General features: G+C 29.7%; 1 protein-coding gene across 2 annotated transcripts; it reads right to left on the reverse strand.

The window, feature by feature from the left end:
* Positions 1-2,107: 2,107 nt before the first annotated feature.
* On the reverse strand, positions 2,108-20,639 carry LOC100169351 (flocculation protein FLO11). Of its 2 annotated transcripts, XM_016802137.2 has the most exons (11): positions 20,500-20,639; positions 20,107-20,339; positions 19,883-19,959; positions 19,371-19,721; positions 5,778-8,751; positions 5,361-5,691; positions 5,221-5,291; positions 4,543-4,802; positions 4,321-4,454; positions 3,915-4,247; positions 2,108-3,816 (listed from the first exon to the last, which is right to left on the reverse strand). In XM_016802137.2, exons 4-11 carry the CDS (start codon positions 19,474-19,476, stop codon positions 3,517-3,519), a joined length of 4,509 nt encoding a protein of 1,502 aa, XP_016657626.1. In that variant the 5' UTR covers positions 19,477-19,721; positions 19,883-19,959; positions 20,107-20,339; positions 20,500-20,639; the 3' UTR covers positions 2,108-3,516. The 2 variants fall into 2 exon arrangements, with proteins under 2 accessions (XP_016657626.1, XP_001952621.2); XM_001952586.5 differs by having other exon boundaries at positions 19,883-20,336; positions 20,500-20,634.
* Positions 20,640-21,127: the final 488 nt, after the last annotated feature.

Consider the following 21,127-nt stretch of genomic DNA (forward strand, 5'->3'; position numbering starts at 1 on the left):
TACTTATAGAAGTATATTAATATAATGTGTTAGAAGACAGAAGTTAAAGAAATAGCAAGATAGTGATTGAAATACTTTATAATACTGAATGTAGTTTGAAATAGGCAAATAGAAAAACCAAATTCGAGCGTAGCGAGAAAAAAATTTTTGGTGGGTGGCCTAGATACATTTTAAACTCCCGGCCTGGATTTGGTTCCCACTCCGCCCCTGGTTGTTTCCATCGGTTTTAAGATCAACACAATGGGTTTTTGTAAAATTATGTTTTTATATTAGCTATAACTTGTAACTTTTATTTCTGTAAGTTTCTTATATTTCTTATATCGCCAAAACAATATATTCTACCGGAGTAATTGAATACTTAAATTTTTATTTTATTACTTTATCCTCTATGGTTTGATAGATTAAAGTTAATATCTATGGTATTTGATGTTCTTTAGATACCTAGTGTAATACTCAATAATTATCTGATGTTGACTTGCAAATACAACTGTTCAGGCCAATAATATTATGGAAAGCATTTAGCAGCCCAATCAAATTGACTACACCTTTTATAGGTGGAAGTAAAATACTCTTTTATGTATATTTAATGGTATCAGATGACTCCTGACTTAAATTTATAATAATATGTTGATTGACGTCAACATATAGTTAGTAACTTCGGTACGGTAGTCGGTACCAGTTGAAGCAATGTATCGGTTGAAAGTAACAAGTAACATGGATTTTTTAGGTTTTCCGCTAGTAATAAGGGGCAATATTTAGGCAATTTGTAATTTTTCCGCCGCTGCCATGTTAATTGTGTTACTCGTAATCATAAATAGTGATTAGTATAGTTGTGGTTGTATAGTGTACGGGTACGGGACTACCTGATCTACAGGTATATAGTATAATATCTTATCCCTGGCTTATTATGCACGTGCTGCACGCTACATGCGAAAACATGTCATCAACACTGCCGACCAAAACACGCTTTACATGAAAAAGTCTCACGCCTCGTAGACGGGTCTGATTACATTAATTTTTATTTATTAGAAGGATGATAATTTTCTTCAAGGCGCATTGTAATTTTATATTTCATCTCGTTGCTTAAGACAAAAATAATTAAAAATACTAGACTTGTGAAAATTAGTGAAAATCGTATTATATGGCTTACAAATATAATTTTGAAAATGCAAGTCCAATGCACCCTGTAAGAAGTGTATCTCTTTCTAAAACTAAAAAATCATCGAAATCTTATCACTCTACCAGGGATGAGAGTTTTTTTTTAGAAGGCATATTTTTGAGCAAAAAATAGCAGATCGTGATATAGTTATGTTGATATTTTCCCATACTGTCATTATGCCAGGATCTTGGTTAGATACTTATATCCAAAGGTCACTAAGTGAGCGGTACCAAAAGTTGATGGATAATGAACTGTGGTTGTTAATCAACTAATTAATTATATTACTTTTTTCTTCGTGGTGTAGATGTTAAACTAAAATCCAAGTCAATTTAGTTGAAAACTTGTGCTGCATGTCTGCGTGTATAGTCACGTTTTCTCGTTGTTTTTTGTTGGTTTCCCTAATTTTTTTTTGAAAAGTAATATGAATTTCCCAATTCCCAGTAATCAAACTCGAAGTTGACGTTTGAAGCAAACAATACACACTCACATACTATTCATCCAATAATTTACTTACTCCGCTCACAACCTAAAATTAATTGTATATGAATATACAATTGTTATCATTTTCAACAGACAATTAATTGTTATACATTGATGTATTATTGTATCGATACTTATAAAATGTCAAATAACAAATTTGAAACAATCAATGTTTCAATTTAATTGGTGAATTTTATGATTATAAATTTTAATAATATGAACATAACTACATTTTATACGTTGTCTGAGACCGTTGTGACTCTACTTAATGGTTGATGAATAGACTATTCTTAGTCTTTTTGTTTAAATATTAGTTGTAAAATTGAAATAGGTGCTCCATACAAAATCATTAAAAAAAATTAATACATTTCAATCAGGTTTTTTTAATATTCAAAATGATAAAATGTGATATTTTTACTGTTTATTGTAACGATTATCAAAATTTTAAGCTACCATAAATATAATTCGTTTTAAAGTATTCATACTTATTCATAATTTTTATTTCTGTTCATTGTACTAAAATAAAGTTTGCTAAGTTGGAGCTATTATAATATTTAACATTGCGGGCTTATACAGATTTTATTATCCTTGCACCATTTTAAATTAGTAAATATTTCTGGATTCTGGAACAATTATTTAATTTTAAATAACATCAAAAATATTTCAATATATACATATAATATATTATAATAACAATAATTAGTTAACACAAGATATCATAAAAATGTACAATAATAATACCGTAGAAATGCTATACTTGGAGCAAGTGTGTTACATGGAGAATAATTTAAATTTTTAGTATATTAGTGTCAGCGTATTAGTTTTAATCAATAGTACATTTTTCATTATCTACATGAAATATAATTAAAAAGTAGTATGAAAACCATACTTATAAGAAGCTTAAATAATGACATATAAAATGTATTTTTTATAAAAATACATGATATATTATTTTTCTGTATGCTATGTCTAGTTCCTATTTATAAGTCAAATATATGAAAATTGTTAAATCTCTAAAAGTTACAGTTATTTTTTTGGACTAAGCGTAACTTATGGGACAGCACACAATAACGAAATTAATTATTGTTAATGTTATTTTATATATTATGTAGTATAATTTTTATTATATTTACTAATTTTTATTAAGAGTAATGACTGAATCATGGACTAGTGCACTAGTCACCTTTTTTAGCAGCCATATAAAAAAAAATATAAAATCAGATATTTGAGTTTGAACAGTACTTTAATACTTATTTATAAATTTAAAGTAAGGGCAAACTTTTGCCACAAAAATCAGCATTCTATGACCATTTGTTATAAAAATATACTTTAAAGTTCAAATTTGGCCCAAGTATGGCACTTTTACGGTAAAGCAGAAACTTATAAGTTATAATAATCAATATTTAGTGTTCGTAAAAAAATATATAAATAAAAAATAAAAATAAAATGTGTAAAAATAAATTGCCTAAATTCATAAGGTAATTTTTTTTCAGTAAAATATACATATAATAAATTGTTTAATAATAAAGTAAAATGAAAAAATCTAAAGAGGTAAAAAAAGTAAGTATAAAATCACAATATTCCGTTCGAATAGTTTTGTCATACAATTGAATTTACTTTCAGCAGTTGTTTGACTAGAGTTATACGTTGTATAAAATGATTAAATTATGATTCACTTCGAAGAAATAGTACCAATAACTTTAAAATCTATCATTTATTTTAAATAAAGTATTAAAAAAAATAATATAAAAATAATAAATGAGCGAGTATTATTATGTACACAGTAATACTTTTAATTTATTACTGGAAATTCTTAGTAGGCCTCAACCTAAATGGCAACTGAAAATTACGTTTTAGAAACGAATAAATATTATCTATTAAAAATCGGTGTCGTAGTCAGGGTGATACTGCTGAGGTGGTTTCCTCGGTCCAGTAGTATAAGAAGTGTTGGGATTATGATGAGAGCTTGGATAATGATGATGCGATCGTGGATTTGAAGTTGATGTGGCTTCTCGATGATAATGTCTTCTCTCAGCTCCATAACCACTTGGATCTGTGCCGTAACCATAACCGCTACCACCAGTATAATATCCAGTTTGAACTGGTGTTAATGTCTGAGGCGCCAACGCTGTTGATCGCCAACTATCATAGTGACCACCGTGTTGTGTATCTCGGTGCTATAATTAATACATTTTTATTAGATACATTTAAAACAAATAATAATCTTTAAACCACAAGCTGCATTGTAAATATTTTCTTAATAATAAATTCGAACCTTTTTCCCTGCAATATTAGGTGGAACTTTGACTTTTTCATGATCATGGTCGGACCAAACCGCATCCATATCATACAAACGATCTACGTCTTCTAAATCGTCTTCGTCTAACATCATCATGTCATCATCAATCGCATAATTATCGTAACCATATGAACTGATGTTATAGTTGGAATTGGAATGGGATTGTGGATGATGCATCATATGACGACTTCCAGTAGTTGGACCATTTTTACCCGTGCCATAAATATGTTGATTTTGGTCATCAGAAATCATGGATGCTTGCAGAGTTGGTGGAGGTACTTTTTTATTGTTTTTATTACGACTTACGAGCTGTAAAATGTAATAAGACAATATTAAAACGTTGATATTTCCTGAAAATAATATTTTGAAAATATATAAATACCACTGTTATGCCAAATATTAATACGAAAAGTAATGAAGCAAGGCCAATAACCATGACAGCTACAGCCCATTGTGGTAACCACGCATCATCAGTTCCAGCGGTTGCTGTCACTGTTCTAGTGGGTTTAGGCAATACTGGTAAAAAAAAAATGTTTTATACTAGTTATAACATGATAAATATTATTACAGGTTTATTCTATAAATTTAATACAACGCTCTTTACCTATAAAGTCTGTACGTGCTGGGTCAACAGTAAACCTTCCTAATTTTAAATAAAGCCCTTCATAGTCACCACCATTTCCGTATTGTAATGGTTGTGCGGACGATCCTAGATTTCCTTCTTTTTGTAATGTTTCATGAAATAGACGCCGAATGTCAGCGGTACTGACTGTACGTCCAAGTTGATTAAGCTGCACGAAGAAATCAACAAGAACCCCAGCATTTTTATCAGGTTTTCCATTACTGATTTCATTACTTCCAGGACTAGTATACAAATTTAAACATAAGTTAAAATAACTGAATATTTTTGTACACAATTTTGTAAGTTGATGATAAGTTACAATATCTACACCTATATGATAACTTATCATATTATTATAATATAGACCATAATATATTTGAAATAAATTCATCAGAAATTAAAATATTTAAAATTTTAATTATATTAAAACATTAACTTTAATCAATATTAAATTTGAGGTACAATAATTTATATTACGTGTAGTTATAATCCTTGAAATGGAAATATAAGAACTAGTCTATTATTACCTACTTTAGTAATAGGTAATCGTTTATTTGTATACCTTTGTTTAGTTTATATATTATAATAATTTTTATCTTAATAGTTAATACCTAAAACATTTTTACAATATGTAAATATGGACATAATTTATACACATACCTGAATGAATCGATGGTTATTGTCTTATACCATTTGCTCAATGCGGGTGATTTACTGTATACTTTATCTAGCTATAAAATGAATTAAACAATTTGAGTTATTTATACTGTAATAATATTATATAACTATAATATATTTACCTGAGTTTCAATTTCGCTAGCTAATAACCTCCATTCCGCAGTATTGTGGTCTAATAACTCGGGCACCCATTTCTCTGATCCAGAACCAACTATTCGCACTGTACCAACGAGTTCACATACTGAATCACTTTCAGAACACTGTCCGGGTGTTGTAGTGGGAGGTGGTTTCATAGTAGTTGTGGTAGTCGTCGTAGTCGTTGTAGTGCTAGTGGTTGGCTCTAAAGTAGATGTCATAGCTGCTAATTCAGCTGCTTTAGATTGTTGCAACAATTTTTCGATAGATAATGGCGTTGTTGATGGAGTAGACCAGCCTGTGAACTCAGTTGCAACCCTAAAAATTTGATTGATTTGTATTTAAATAAATAATAATATAGTAAAAAAAACAACCTTAAATTCTTGAATATAAATTACAATTACCTAACTGGCCATCCCTTTTGAATAGTGGGTGCCAAAGTAACTGCAGCTTGCATTTTTTTACTAGAAGGCAATGGTTTTCTGGTTCCAGAACTATTTGTGCCTTTTCCGCTATTGGGAAAAACTATTCCTGATGTACTGCTAGTTATTGTTGTCGTGGAAGTAGTTAACGGGACGTCAGTCGTTGGGACAACTGTTGTCGGAATCGATTCTTGTTCTTTATTTTTATTAGATGTTTCAACATTTTCAGTTGGTAGTTTAAATCCTGGTGGCAGTAAAGAAGGTGACAAGATTTCGACAGGTTTAATAGCATCTTCTAATTTAAATCCTGGTGGTAATAGCGAAGCTAATGCTGACGAATCATCAACAAATTTAATATTCAAACCTGATGATTTTGCTTTTGTAGTAGTTGTACTGGGTGTAGTATTAGTAGAAATACTACTACTACTACTATTTTTTGGCTGAGGACTACTAATGTTATTAGTAACTGGAGAAGGTATTTCAGTTGTAGTTGTGGTTGAAATAGTCTTAGATTTGTATGCTGGAGGTGGCTTTGGGTTAAATCCAGCTGGAAGTAATCCACTACTTAATAAATCATCAAATTTAACAGAATCTATTAAACTCTTTTTCTTTCCAACTTGAATTGTAGGTTTGACTGTGCTAGTTGAAGTAATAGAAGAAACGGTAGAAGTTCTCTGTTTAGAAGGAACGAATTTTCGAACAAATGTGGTTTCTTTATCAGAGTCGTCAGATTCTTCTTCTTCTTTTTCTTTTTCTTCATCTTCTTTATCCTCGTTTTCGTCTTCTTCTTCTTTTTCAGATTGTGTAGTAGTACTTATATAATTAGTAGTACTGGGAACACTGGTAGTACTAGACGACACAGTTGTGCTAGTAGACATGGTAGTGCTAGGAGAAGTGATTGTGGTACTTGTAGTTGTTGGAATCACTGTGCTTGTTAGAGCCTTAGTTGTTTTTTCGGTAGCCGGAGTCGTAAACGATGATATAATTACATCATTTCGTTTATCATCATTGTTACCACTACTCTGCATATCTGTTAAAATACGGCTACCATTATTTGTATTGGAAGAGCTACCATACAATATACCATTTGAAAGTTCCGATTGAACTCTATCTAATTTATCAATAATACTTTCTACTGTTGTTGTGCTAGTAGTTGTTATTACAGGTTTATTATTAAATCTGTGTTTAGTTGTAGGAGTAGGTGCTGTCAACGTAGTTGACTCTTGCACAGAATTATTCCTATTTGTTCCACCTCCTACCATTGACGATGATGATGAGACTGATCTACTAGTTTGTACACTTGCGACTACAACCCAACTTTCAGTAGTTGCTATTAAACTATTATTATTTTTTTGATTTATTGTTACCGTGGACGACTGATTTACTAATGGAAATTTACTATGCTTTTTATTTAATGGTAATTCAGTTGTTGTATACGATGTTGTTGTGTGTTCTATGTCTTCATATTCTTCGTATTCGTCTACTATTTGATGTTCTGTAGTTGTTGTGGGAGCCAATGTAGTAGTACTTGTTGTTGTTGGTTTTCTAGTGGTTATGCTTTGAATTATTGCTGGGTTGTTCACAATTTTTTTCATTCGTTGTTGTTGTTGTGGAATCAAAGTCGTTAAGGAATTAATTCTTGGTCTTAGGGCTGTTCTTAATGTAGTAATTGGAACTGGAGGAGGTTGTGTTGTTGTAGACTTTCGTGGTTGAAACTGACGTTTTTCTTCCACAGTTTGTTCTTCTTCGTCTTCCTCTTCTTGTTCATAATCTAAAGTATTCATTGTAGTAGTAGTTGTAGAAAACAAGGATGATTTTCTACTTCTTACAGTAGTTGGTTGCTGTCTATTAACTGTTCCAGATAATGCTGAAGGTTGCTGGGGGGCAGATCGTATTGTGGTGGAAGAAGATGCTACAGATAATGGACTAAATGTGGTAGGCCGCCGATTTATCACCGAACCAGAAACTACTGCAGGTTGGTTTCTATTTCGAAAAGCAGTTGGTCCAGGTTGTGGCCTGTGTGTAGTTATTATTGGTTGAGACCACGATGATCGATCATCATTCTCATCGTGTATCACGGTAAATCCAATGGCAGCTGGTTCTTGATGTTCTTCTAGGTTAATAGTTGAAGATGGCTCTGGTGTAGTTATGGGTCTTCGCTTAGCCAGTTGTGGTTGACCACGTCCTCGTTTTGGTGGCTGATTTTGTCTTTGATGGACTAATTCAACTGTATCATCGTTTGTGTTGATTCCATCTGCTGTGTCGTCATCGCTTACAGCCACTGATTCTGCGTCAGCCGTTGTAGGGTTCCACCATCTAATGGATCCTGTAGGTGGAGGATTTCTAGAAACTGGTATAACTCCGTTAGTTTGAGACAAAGGACGACGAGGAGAACTATTAAAACTCTCTTGGCTTCTTGGTTGTTGTAATATTAACGTGGACTGTGCATTTTGATGTTCATCAAAGTTATCAGTGGAATCTGGTTGTTCCGTGCGTTGCTGTTGTAAAGCTGGTCGAAATCGTTGTTGTTGAGAATTACTTGGAAAAAAGTTAAACTGCTGCTGTGTTTGTGGTTGTTGTTGTTGTTGTGGTGGTGGTAGAGGACGCTGTGGTGCTTGTTGAAAGAATGATGGTGGAGAAACAGCATCAACAAAGCTTAAAGAACCAGAGTTTCGAAGTGGTTGAAACTGTGTTTGCTGTCCGTTTAAAATAAATGGTTGGACATTCGGTGGTCTTGAAAATGGTCCAGAATTTGTAAATGTTCCTGTTGGAAGCTGTTGTTGAGATGAAAAAAAACTCGATGAACTAGGATTAGTTAGTGGTAAAGGGTCAGCAGAAGATAGTCTACGTTGAGGAAAATTCAGATCAGCACTATTATTATCTTCCTGAAATTGTACTCGAGGTAAAGCGAAATTTCCATTATTGGACGAAGGCGAAAAGAATCTCTGCTGTTGACCTATAAACAATCATAAATTGTATAAATTATTTCTGTTAATAGAATAGTTGTGATGATTTTAAACAATAGCATATAACAATAGAAAAAAACGTAATTGACATTTTAAGTATGTATATAAAAAAACATATTGGTCAGTTATTATAAAATTATAGGTCACATCATAACATTTAACTTAGAATTATTAAAGAATATTATTTCAAAAGAATAATATTTAAACTGGTAAAACGCACGTGTATTTTTTTTAATAGAGGCACATAGAGAGAGTCGTGATGGAATTTCACTTGCAGGTGAAAATAATCACATCATATATTCCAGTAGTGTGTATAGTGTATACTGTATACTTTATGTACTATGTGTAATAATGATAAGTTTCGCTCGTTATAAATAATATACCATAGATGAAGATAGCTAATTAGTACCTAGTAAATATAAGAATAATTCATATAGTACAATTAATTTTAATTATTTTACAAAATTGCATTTATTATTGTATATTTGATATACGAATTAAAGTTACCTACATTGTATTAAGTGAACTAAAATATTTTCTATAAAAGAACAAAGTTGATGTTATTGTAGAATGTATATATTTTGTGTTTTGAAAAGTAACTATATCATTTAAGAATATTTACATCAAATGTTCCTAAAGCATACTACATAGTTTATGTTAAATAAAATAATATATCATATTTTTTTTTTTTATTGTTCTACTAATATTGATTATAAAATAAAAATAGTACATACACTAGGTATACAGTACACACTGAACACATACACAAAACACAAATATATAGTTTTCAAGGTATTAATTTGAAAGCACAAATAAACTAGAACTATAAAATATGAAGTGTTTGTTTAAATTAAACGTTGTTAATTTGACACGAAAACTAATTGAAACTAGTACATTATTCATATTGATATATAACTTAAATACATTTCAGTTAATACACATTATTACATTAATAAAAAAAAATAAGAAGTTACGAGTTCACCAAGTTATATATTTATTGTTAAATGATAATGTAATTTAAGCTTAGAAAATTGAATATTTTTAAAATAGTTTAAATACGGTTTTAAAAAATTATACAATCTAGTAGGACGAATTATTATTTATTAGTAATATGAAATCAATAGGTACCTAAGTAAAATTATATTAGACCAGAGGTTCCCAAACTTTTTATTGTACGACCAATTTTGAGAATTTCTTAAAATTTGGCGACCCACAATTCAATGAATGGCCTTTTTTTTTTTTTAGATATTTAGATACCTACTAACACTAATTTGTTTCAGATAAATCGCTATCTTTTCAATAGGTATAACTATTAATCTGTTTGATACGGTGCTGTAAACTCGTAATCGTCAATCTCGCAGATAACGATTAACGAAAAACTGAATTTGAACTTTGAACATCAATAAAAAATATGTATTATTTCAAAATATAACGCGACCCACCAAAAATATAATCGCGACCCAGTTTCGGAACCTCTGTATTAGACAATTTGTATTATAAAATACAATTTTAGCATAAATATTTATTTATTGTTAATGTTTAATTTACTTGAATAGGTAGTCATAAAAATAGATTTTTATATTCCAAGACTAATTTATTAAATATCAGTGATTATCATTTAAATACGTTATATATTGAGGATTTCTTATATTTTAATGTTGGTTGTAATGGTTATAGAATATTCTAGTTAAGAAAAAAATTAGTTTTATAAAATTGTGGGATTAAATAGAAAGATTGACTATGCATATTTTGTTATGTCTTACAAAAAAAAGTACCATTAGACAAATTTTAACAATTTTAACAAATATTATTATTATATTAGTACTTATTTTCATAAAGCTACATTACCGTTCTTCCCAGGTTTTCCCCTATAATTTTAACCATAATATACTTCATAACATTTTTTCGTATTTTAATTGCTTAATATTCGTATGCATATTTTGAATAATTTTAGTGCACGTATCAAACTAAAATTAATAACATAACGTATATGTTATACAACCAATGTATAAGAAAAATTACTAATTATATGTTTGTATAAATAATAATTATTTACTTCATTATAATAATTACATTATTGAATAAAATATTATAGTTAAAACGCAAGTCTATCCATTAGATTTCCATATAAATATAAGGGAAAAAGTCTGACTGCAAGTACTAAGTACCTAATACACATTAGTTTATAATTATTAATTGGCATAAAATAAAAATTATTTATATTGATAATAATAAATAATATTCAATGATTTAATAATTAATAACGCATTTCTTTCAAAAAATCTTTATATTGATAAGTACTAGCATATTATTATGTATAGTTATAAATTAAATTGTTAATAAGTAATAACTATATGTATGATGTATAATATATTATATTAACTGTAACATAATTAGCATTTTCCATTAATACTAAAAAAGTTCTCATTCAAAAATTAAAGATAACAAATTCAAAATGAGTGTCAAATAGTATCAAAATATTCACACATAATTAAATTGTTATCATAAATATTAAATATCAAAAGTATACCCAATAGAGCTTAAAAGTACGAACCAACAATTATTATTTATTAGTAGGTATAATATTATACAAATCCTCATCTCTATCCAATAACAATAAATAATTGAAGATATATTATAATTTCCTTGCGCCATTCATGGTGTTTAAAAATACTTAAAAATATGTTATTCTTTTATAAAACAATCATATGTTTACCGTGGTACCTACCTTATGACTTACAAACTGCGTTGTAATATTATTTTCAAATCAGCCGAAATAATAAAAAAAAACAATTACCTACTACTTTTAAATTGAATATTATTATAAACCTTTATTTACAAGTTGATGACATTATTGTGTTAATTCTTTGATAGTAATTTCACGCCAATTATTTACTACTGGTGTTTTCATTATGAGACTATACTGTGATAACGGATCTAAATTTCACAAGCTAAATCACGTTTATGTGTAGAAAGCTGAACATGCCACCTATCAGACAAAATTCCAAAATAATTATAATACGTATAAAAATATAACGTTTTAAAATTTAAATGAACATATCAAAATAAATAATAAGATTAAATTTAAGAATAAATTGTATATTATGTCGTTATTTCATTACTCCTATATAATATACAGCTATAATATATAGCTATTTATATCTATATCCAACGATATTTTTTTGTTGAAAAATGAAAATAAAAATGTATATTCAAGGATATGCAAACTATTAGCATACGGAAAAAATATCATTATATTAATTTACTTTAGTAGTAAACTAGAAAATTAATAATATGGATGATAAACTATAAGTAGATTATAATAGACAGAAGTACCTATATTAGATTTTTGATAACCGATGATAACTGATTTTGGTAATTTGGAGTGAAATATAAAAAACTTTGATATTGACTATGTTACAATATTTTGACATTTAATCAATATATAAAAAAAAACAATTTATAACATTCAATTCCAAACTATATATAATACTATATATTATTTTATATGGTGTATATACAATAGGTATACGTATATTATATTACATATTATGGTAACTACATTTTTATATTATATTTAGTTACTTTTATAATATAAATTAGGAAATTTGAATGAAATATAATAATAGTGATAATAATCATTATTATTGTTATTATTATAGTTGCCCTATATTATTAAATACCAAGTGAAAGTGCGATAGACGAAGGTTACTGCATCACCACAAACAAATGTTTAACAACTACGGTGCGACTGTTATTATAAAACTTTATTCGCATACCAGTTAAAATTGTAATATATAATATTAATATATTAGTATATTACCTATTATTCATATAGATTTTATATAATACCAAACCTAGCTATTGTTAAAAATACAAAATACCGTTTAGTTTTAATAGATGTAAATTTCGATAGCACGTGCGTTCATAATAGAAAAATGTATCCCCTCGAGACATTTTATAAATCTTATAACAACAGAAAAACGCAAGACGAAAACGATAATAATGGATGATGATTGTATATTGATTTCAAATGGACTGGTTGAATAAAAAATTTAAATCGATTTTCAGAATGACCGCATGCTGGCGTGGAATAGATAGGTACTATAGCTGATATTATATGATAGGATATTTCCGACCACCCAAAGACGATTACAATAAAATCAAAAAAATAAAATAAAATCAACGACTTTAGTTATTACAATCGCGGAGCAATTAAAACGGCTCGCTGGTCACAGCCGGAATTAATTGTTCTTGCCTCTGTCTCGGTTTATTATGAATTATTATATTATACTACAATATCAACTCAGTTTTGTATTATATGAATTAACGGCAACCAAAATCCTTTAATGCGAAATCATAATAACAATAACAATTAATACTTTTAACGGTTTAATGTTCGGCGTAGACACATGTTTTTGACCTTTTTTTTAGTACAACTGACATATATGCATTTTCATATTATAAACAGTAATACAATATAAAATACACTTGCCATTTAAAATGGCAAGATATAATAATTTCAAGTTACTTAGAATTTATCTTTTACTAAATGTCCATGGTTTTTTAATATTTACTATAAATTAGAAGTAGGTACAGTAAATAAATTGAAGTAGGTAAATCCTGAAATGCTGTGTTGTATGTTACAATAATTAAAAAACGAAGTGGTTGTATTTCACAACTACTGTTATAACTACTTGTGAGTTTGGTTAGTTCTTATAGTAGTCAAGGCTGTTCGGTTACTAAAAATAATTACTTAATATTTAAATTATTGTACTAATACTATTACTGTAAACCGGTATTAAATATTAATATCATATTATACATTAATTTAGGTATTGTAGATTATTCTATAAATTAATAAGTTTCACATCCAGAAATTATCGCGAAATAAAGTGCTATAGTTTTTTTCTAATCCTACACAATTTGTATATATTATACCTATCCATATGGCGTAAAGTGTAAACTTTAAATTGTTAATGATTGCATTTTAAGTCTTGCGAAAATTAAAAACGATTATTTTATAAGTTATCAATCTATATTTACGTTTATTTTAAATAACATGTATAACATTGACAATGAAATTTTTATGCTTACAAACCCATCTCAATACAACTATAATCCTTATTTTTTTCAGAGAAAATTGTTCACTCTAAAATGTTATTGTATTATGCGTAATTGAATTTAATGTAGATAGTAATATATACAGAAAAATATAAGAACACCAACACCTTTATACCTCCTTTAAGTTTAGAAACACCGAATTCGATCGATTAAATTGATCTAATATACTTGTGCCAAGACTGATGCGACTGACAGTTATAAAGTAACGTATAATACATTTTGACATTTTTACAAAAATAATTTGTACATTTTATCAACATCTATCATCTTTTATTTCATCTAACCACTTGTGTCAATTATACCGGATTGTTATGGCGATCGCCAATCTATAATGTAATTTGCGATCAGATCTAAGGAATAACAAAGAAACCTGTTTTTCGTCTTTTCTTATAACATAATATTATAATATTATTATACATTGAAAAACGCTATTAAACATATAGTAATAATTCGTCGTTATTAAATCGTAAAATATGCGTATTCTGTTTGGATAAAAAATAATTAGAATAAAAAATATGTTACCTATACATAATCAGTTGCATGACTCAATAGTATAGGTAGGTACCTACTGCATTATATTGCAATGAACACATTTAAATTCAGCGGGAAGCGGTGAAAGAAAGAAAAATTATTTATTTAAAAATTGTTAGTTATTACTATTTGTTACAGTAAAGGTACCTACATTAGGAAATTTTATTTAAAAAATGTAAACATTTTTTGTTTTCGTTGTCGGAGCGTGAGAAATAATAAACTGTCACTATATTATAAGTTATTACATAACCAACATAACAATAATATACTTTATCGTTTAATCGAATTAAATCCAATACACAAGAAACCTTTACATTGTTTTAGGAAATTAACGTTTCGACGACTGTGATGTCATCGCCATTATCATAGTCTCAGTGTCCCTATACACATTAACCTGTGAAGGTATTCTTAACGGCGGTGACGGACCGATTTACAACCGTGGGTATAATTTTAAGACAGACTTAAATCGATACTCAGTTATTTTAGGCCTGGAGGTATTCAAAGAACACATTATAGCGTTTCCTTCATTAATTTTTAATGTTTTACTATACGCGATGCCATTAGCCGGATGAATAATGGTGGCGACTCCAGACGCGATTAAATAATGACGTTTACTTTTAAATTATTTTTTTTCCAACTTTATCTTCACACAATACGCCAAAACACGTTACCGATGGCCGATATACCTATAGGTAGAAACAGAATACCCTCGGCTGGTCCTTGTTAGGTAAGTCGCAGCATGACGAAACGTGTTGTATTTTTTTTCCTATTTTATTTAGAGTTTTCCGCCATCGACGTTGTTTCCTATGTACGTAAAACATCGCCATTGTCGGCGCAACATTACATATAGGCATTAGGTATAGTTTGTTGAAATATGTCACGACAAAATATGTCCATCAATGTATATTGCGCAATTTATCTGCCGTTTGTACGCGCGGTGTTCCTGCTTTTTGTGTCAAATACACATTATTTTTGTGCAAATAATATTATATTATGTGGCGGGGGTGTGAATGGTATCTATAAACATGCCGTGTATTTATTATTACACAATAATCTGTTCGAAATTACGCAATGGATCCATTATAGTGGGATTACGGGCCTAAAAAAGTAACAGATAATACGGTTAAACACAACGAACTTTTATGAGATAATCTATGACATATTGTATTATCAATGTTTCAAACGTTCCCAATAGAACATTACCCTCGACCAGTGTTGTAATGGGTACAAGAATGAAATTATATTAAAAAAATTATATTACCTACATTTTAATTTATTGATGCATGTACATAAAAAGTATGTTTCCTTCGTATTATGAAAACAACACGAATAATATTAAAATAAAGTAGGTACAACAAAATCCCACGGTTACTTTTTCTTTTAATTATCAAAACTCAATTGAATATAACATGAGTAGGTACCTATTTACAAAAAAACTATGTCTTCAATTAACATTGATTTTATCATTACAATGTTTACAAATTTATAAAATATGCGAAAACCTTATCTATAATGTGTACAAAAAATGCAAAGAAATAATAATAATTGTTCACGTCATGTGCAATTACATAGTTGTTGGTTTGATATTACACTATTACAACACACACCTAGGTACTGGAACAATGATAATAAGTAAGGCTTGGATTTTGTAGTAGATAAATGCTTTGTTGGTAGAGAGTGTGAAAAAAGGTAATTTATTGTAATATTTAATTTAATTTCGTATGATTATGGTTGTAATGAGGTAAGCTTTATTTTGATTTTATGCTTCTCCCCTTAAATGTACTTGTTTGCTAAATGTCGCATCAATCTTCACGAAAAATGTCATAAATTTCTTCAATTATATTATATTAGCCTATAATTTTACCTTCTATACCTATTATTGGTTAAAAATGAAAATAGGTGAAATGTTCGTATTAAGTTGCCGACGTTTTTTTGTTTGTTATTGTGGTAATATAATAATAAATATATGCCTGATAGAATAATAATTATTGGAACACAGATTATTGCAGTTGTAATTCAAAGTAATCGTTTTAACTTTTAGAAAGGGGAAAAATAATTCAATTTTTTTTAGTATTTTTCGAGTTGAAATTAAATTAATGTTTTTTTTTTTAATTTTTTGGCAATTATAACTTATAATAAATGTTTTTTTAACGATTTATTTTGTTACAAAATCCGAGCCCTAATTATATAAGCATTTACGGACTGAGTGAATTATAATTTATAACGCATCTAAAGTTGAATACTACTAAAACGATTAAGGAGCTGGTTCACGATGACTAATGCAATAGGTAGGTATACCCGGCGAACACGTTAGCTTAAGTGTTTAAATATTTTCAAACTCATCGAATCTAAATAGCAATAATAACTGTTTGTTCGCTCAGCCACTCGGCGCCACACGTCTTAGTGTCGCGCAATAATATTATCATCGAAACATAATAATATTATTCGTGTGGTGTTGGTTCGTATTGTAATGTGTCTAGGACTGGTTGTTTCCTGAATTCTGAAATTCCATTACCACGGACTACGGTCCACGGCCTCGCCAGGCACCTCCACCGTTACTATCGCGCAATGCCGTCGGTATTCTGTGCGAGGGCGGCCGTCGTAACAAAGTGAAAGTAAAAGTATATTGTAAATCGCATTCGATATAAAATCGTGGCAACGTCGTAACACACATACTCCTTGGCTATAATATCATACACCTGCAGTGCACTATAGAGGAATGTATATATAGGTACTATATATGCTTAAGACGGCTTGGCAACCTGGTGGTGTATAGTATACAGGTATAATATACACTATAATATTCTTAAAGTCGTTGCCGTCACGAACCAAGGACACCCGTCGCATACATGATACATATTATAGCTGTGGGGCGATGCCCATTTCATAATTAGTCGAAAATCGTTATATTTTATTTATTAATATTATTATTTTTTTATAAGAGATTATATTTTTATGTACTGTACAATTTGATACAATAAAATATGTATATCGCATTATAAATTATAATCCATTACATACCTACGTAAATCTCGCCATAATTATTATGTTACATTTATGGTTGTTATGTACGAAATTGCACTATAGGTATATTATATATGAATATTATTAAGTGTAGATACCGCATTATGACGTGGTGTAGTAGTGTACAGCAAACAATTATTACCCGATGAATAGTTAAGTGGTATACCTGCACACACATGCTCGCGAGCACAGTACACAGGTTTTTTTGTTGTGTTTTGTCTTTTCGAATTTCCATATAAAATAGCGGAATATGAATCTACAAACTTTGTCACTGTTTCTTTATAAATTAATAGAAAAGAAAATATACACAGAAAATCGCTTTTTTATGGATTAACAATTAGGGAAATCTGAAAATATTTAGCATGTTTGGAAATCTTAAAATACGAAATACAAAATAAAAGTTGGTTAATTCTTTTGTCAACAAATTTTCTGGTATCGTAAATGTATCCAATGGCTCAAAGCCATTACGAGTTGGGAGTCCCTAGCAAGTTTTAAATATGAAGAGTTTTTTTGGTATAATTTGTTGTTGGTTATAGCCCATTTCTTTTTACTCATCCCTTAAAATTCTTGTCCAGTTTCATCTTGATTTATTTTGTCGTAAAACTAACTCTACATACTCTATTTTATTTAATGTTGTACAAAAATTGTTTTCTTTAAATATGCATAAAACGTTAAACATTCATTATAAACAGTCAGAACAATAATTTATATTTACTAATTAAGTACAAGTTTATAAGTGAGTTATTTTTTTAGTATCTATCTCTTATTGCTAATACCCAATATTAAAATTTAAATAAAAATTAACTGAACAAGGGTTAAACGCAAAAAATGTTATGTTATGTTGTTTTAATTTTATGTTTTTAAAATGCAACTTGTTTTTTTTTCTTTGTGTATGCAAATTTTAGCCAGGTCAGTTATGAGTATATTTTGAGATAGTTTTCAATTATTTAGAAAAGTTACTTTCGGCAGACTCTGAGGTTACTGGTATTTAAGAGAAACTTCACAGTGTTAGGAAATACACCAGGCATGGTCTTTAAGAAAGTTAGTGCTTCTACTAAATCAGTGTTTTTTTCAATTGCATTTCGAAAAACTAACAACTCTTCGAATAATTCAGAAGCAACTATATCACAAGAATCACTAACACTTAAATAGTTCTGAAAATGTAAACAGCTTTTCCTCAGGTCTTCGTTAGTTAGTGCTTGAAGTTCACGTAAGTTCCACAAAAAAATCAAACAAATTCGGAAAGAGTCGGAAGCGTTAATCGTTAAAACCGTTTGATAAAATTATAAATGATAAATGACGCTTGTATGTACGATTATTATCTACACGAAAATATGACTACCTATAGTAAATATTTATAAATATTACTCTTCCATTTATTTGTTGCCATATTGTAAAATGTATTTTGGTGTTCTTCTAACTTCGATAAGCGTGAGGCCCTGGACATTTGTCCCACTTGCTCCCTCCCCCCACCGAAAAAAAAGCGTCCAAGTAGTAGCTATAGTATATGCTTAATAGCCTTAAGCTATTATCAGGTTAATTGTATTTATGTATTTAATTTAAGAAATTAATGGGTAATAATCAATTATGTAATATAAGAATTTAAGTACCTACATGGGATACATAAACGAACTTTTACAATAATTTAAATTCAATAAGGGTAGTTCATTGATATCATCTAAATTATTTTTATAATACTTTCTAATATTGTATCATTATTTACTACAGTAAACAAAATACACCAGAATATAAATACAAAACCAGTTGAATAACATTAAAACTTTCATATATAGGTATATAGTTATAATAACTGACCAATGACCACTATATAATCACAATATTATAATATATTCAATTATTCAGCTAGAGACTAGAATTATGTTATAGTTATTTTAAAAATATTCAAGTGGTAAAAAGAAGTACAACTTACCTTGCGCCACTGTTGTTCCCGCAAAAGCCAGTAAAGTAGCAGAGAAGATGATGACCAATACCGACATTGTTAAACTGTGTTCTGGACAAATTGCGTTTTGTTTCATACTTTTAAACAAAACTTGGACTACGTCATGCAACAATTATCATGCACAGGTGTTTTCCTCGATTCCAATGATGAATCCAGTACATTTTATGGTGCAGATTATTTCGTCATAAGCTTGTGGTGGCGATGACACCACCTGCATTTCTATGTGGCGATCGCTTGTCGGCGAACATTGTAAGCTTATGTGTCAGCGACAATGACCTTATCGACTTCTGGAACTCTTGACCACGGGCGATGTCGATAATACTGATAACACGATCAATTCAAATGTTAATTTACAAACAAACAGAAACCGTTTTTTTAAGAAATCTACAAGCTCTTTATCACTTATGTTGATTTAATGATTTTGATATTAAATAAGAGAAAACAGAGTCAAGTTATCGATTATTATTAAAATATGTTCTTACGGTAAATGTTTTTGGTGTACAGTGGAGTGGTTGTTTCTTGCTCGGTGAAGTATTTTTAATTTTTCTCTAGCGACGCACTAATTATTACAATCATAAATTCACACTGGTTACATTCGAATCATGCGCAGAAAATATAACGGGTAACGCAAAGGTAAGTATTATTGTTTGATAAAACAAACCGTGTAGAGAAAGCGCGAATATTATTGAATAAAACAAATATTTACCGTCGTCATGTGCACTGAAAAAACTTCTTTGGATCACCGTACGCTGGCTAAGACTGCAGAGTCAATGTCTGTACGATGTAATGGTCGAACTCGGCGGTGGAAGTGGCGGTGGCTATGGTGGTGGTGGAGGCCGTCGAGGCCGAAGCGTTGTGTAACAGCGTCGCACGCCTTCGCTATCGTCGTTCGGTCGCCGACGTCGAGAAACGAAAGGAGAAGGAGCGTTCAGGTATCTGCTGGTATAATAATATAAAAATGTTATATCGATATTATTATTATTAGCATTATTATAATGTGGCCAAATATGATACAACTACAAAAGCTTAAAACGTAAGCATAAAAGGCTGCAGTGGTTGCGATGGTGGCAGTGGGTCTTATTGGACCGATGTTACTAACCTTTACTATAAGTTTAAATGTTAATATATTCTGTAGGCACGCGACAAGAACTGTGAGTCGAGTATCGTAATGGATATTATGACGGATTGTACAGCGCGCGATAGGTGTAATTGAACCTCAAGTAGGTATCTGTGTGCACGACTACAACGACGTCAACGACAATGACGAGGAGATTTTTTGCAGCTCAGGGAAGGAGAAGACTTTATATTGTGGTGACCACTGTAGTTAAAATAGAGAAGTGGTAATACGATATTATTCAGATGTATATATTATGACGTGTACCGCCCAACTGTATTATTTTATTATATAAGATTACATATTATTATTATTATATACGAAAAACAAATCCATTCCAGCAAAATCCTATTACCAAATGTCAGACAATATTATTGCCGTACGGGTGGGTACATCATAGATGTATTGTAATGATCAGACATATATATAATGTGTAAGTGTAACCACAAAATGCGTTTAATCGCTGTTTTTAAGTAGCCGCAATGTTCTGTTTGTTTTAATAATAACACATTTTCGAAAAAACTTGACTTAACTATATTTTATAATGTATAAACCTACATTAATATAAACTTTTGAAAACCCTCACTAACATATTACATAATAATAAAGTTCT

The sequence above is a fragment of the Acyrthosiphon pisum genome, chromosome X (assembly GCF_005508785.2).
Source record: "Acyrthosiphon pisum isolate AL4f chromosome X, pea_aphid_22Mar2018_4r6ur, whole genome shotgun sequence".
Classification (NCBI taxonomy): domain Eukaryota; kingdom Metazoa; phylum Arthropoda; class Insecta; order Hemiptera; family Aphididae; genus Acyrthosiphon; species Acyrthosiphon pisum.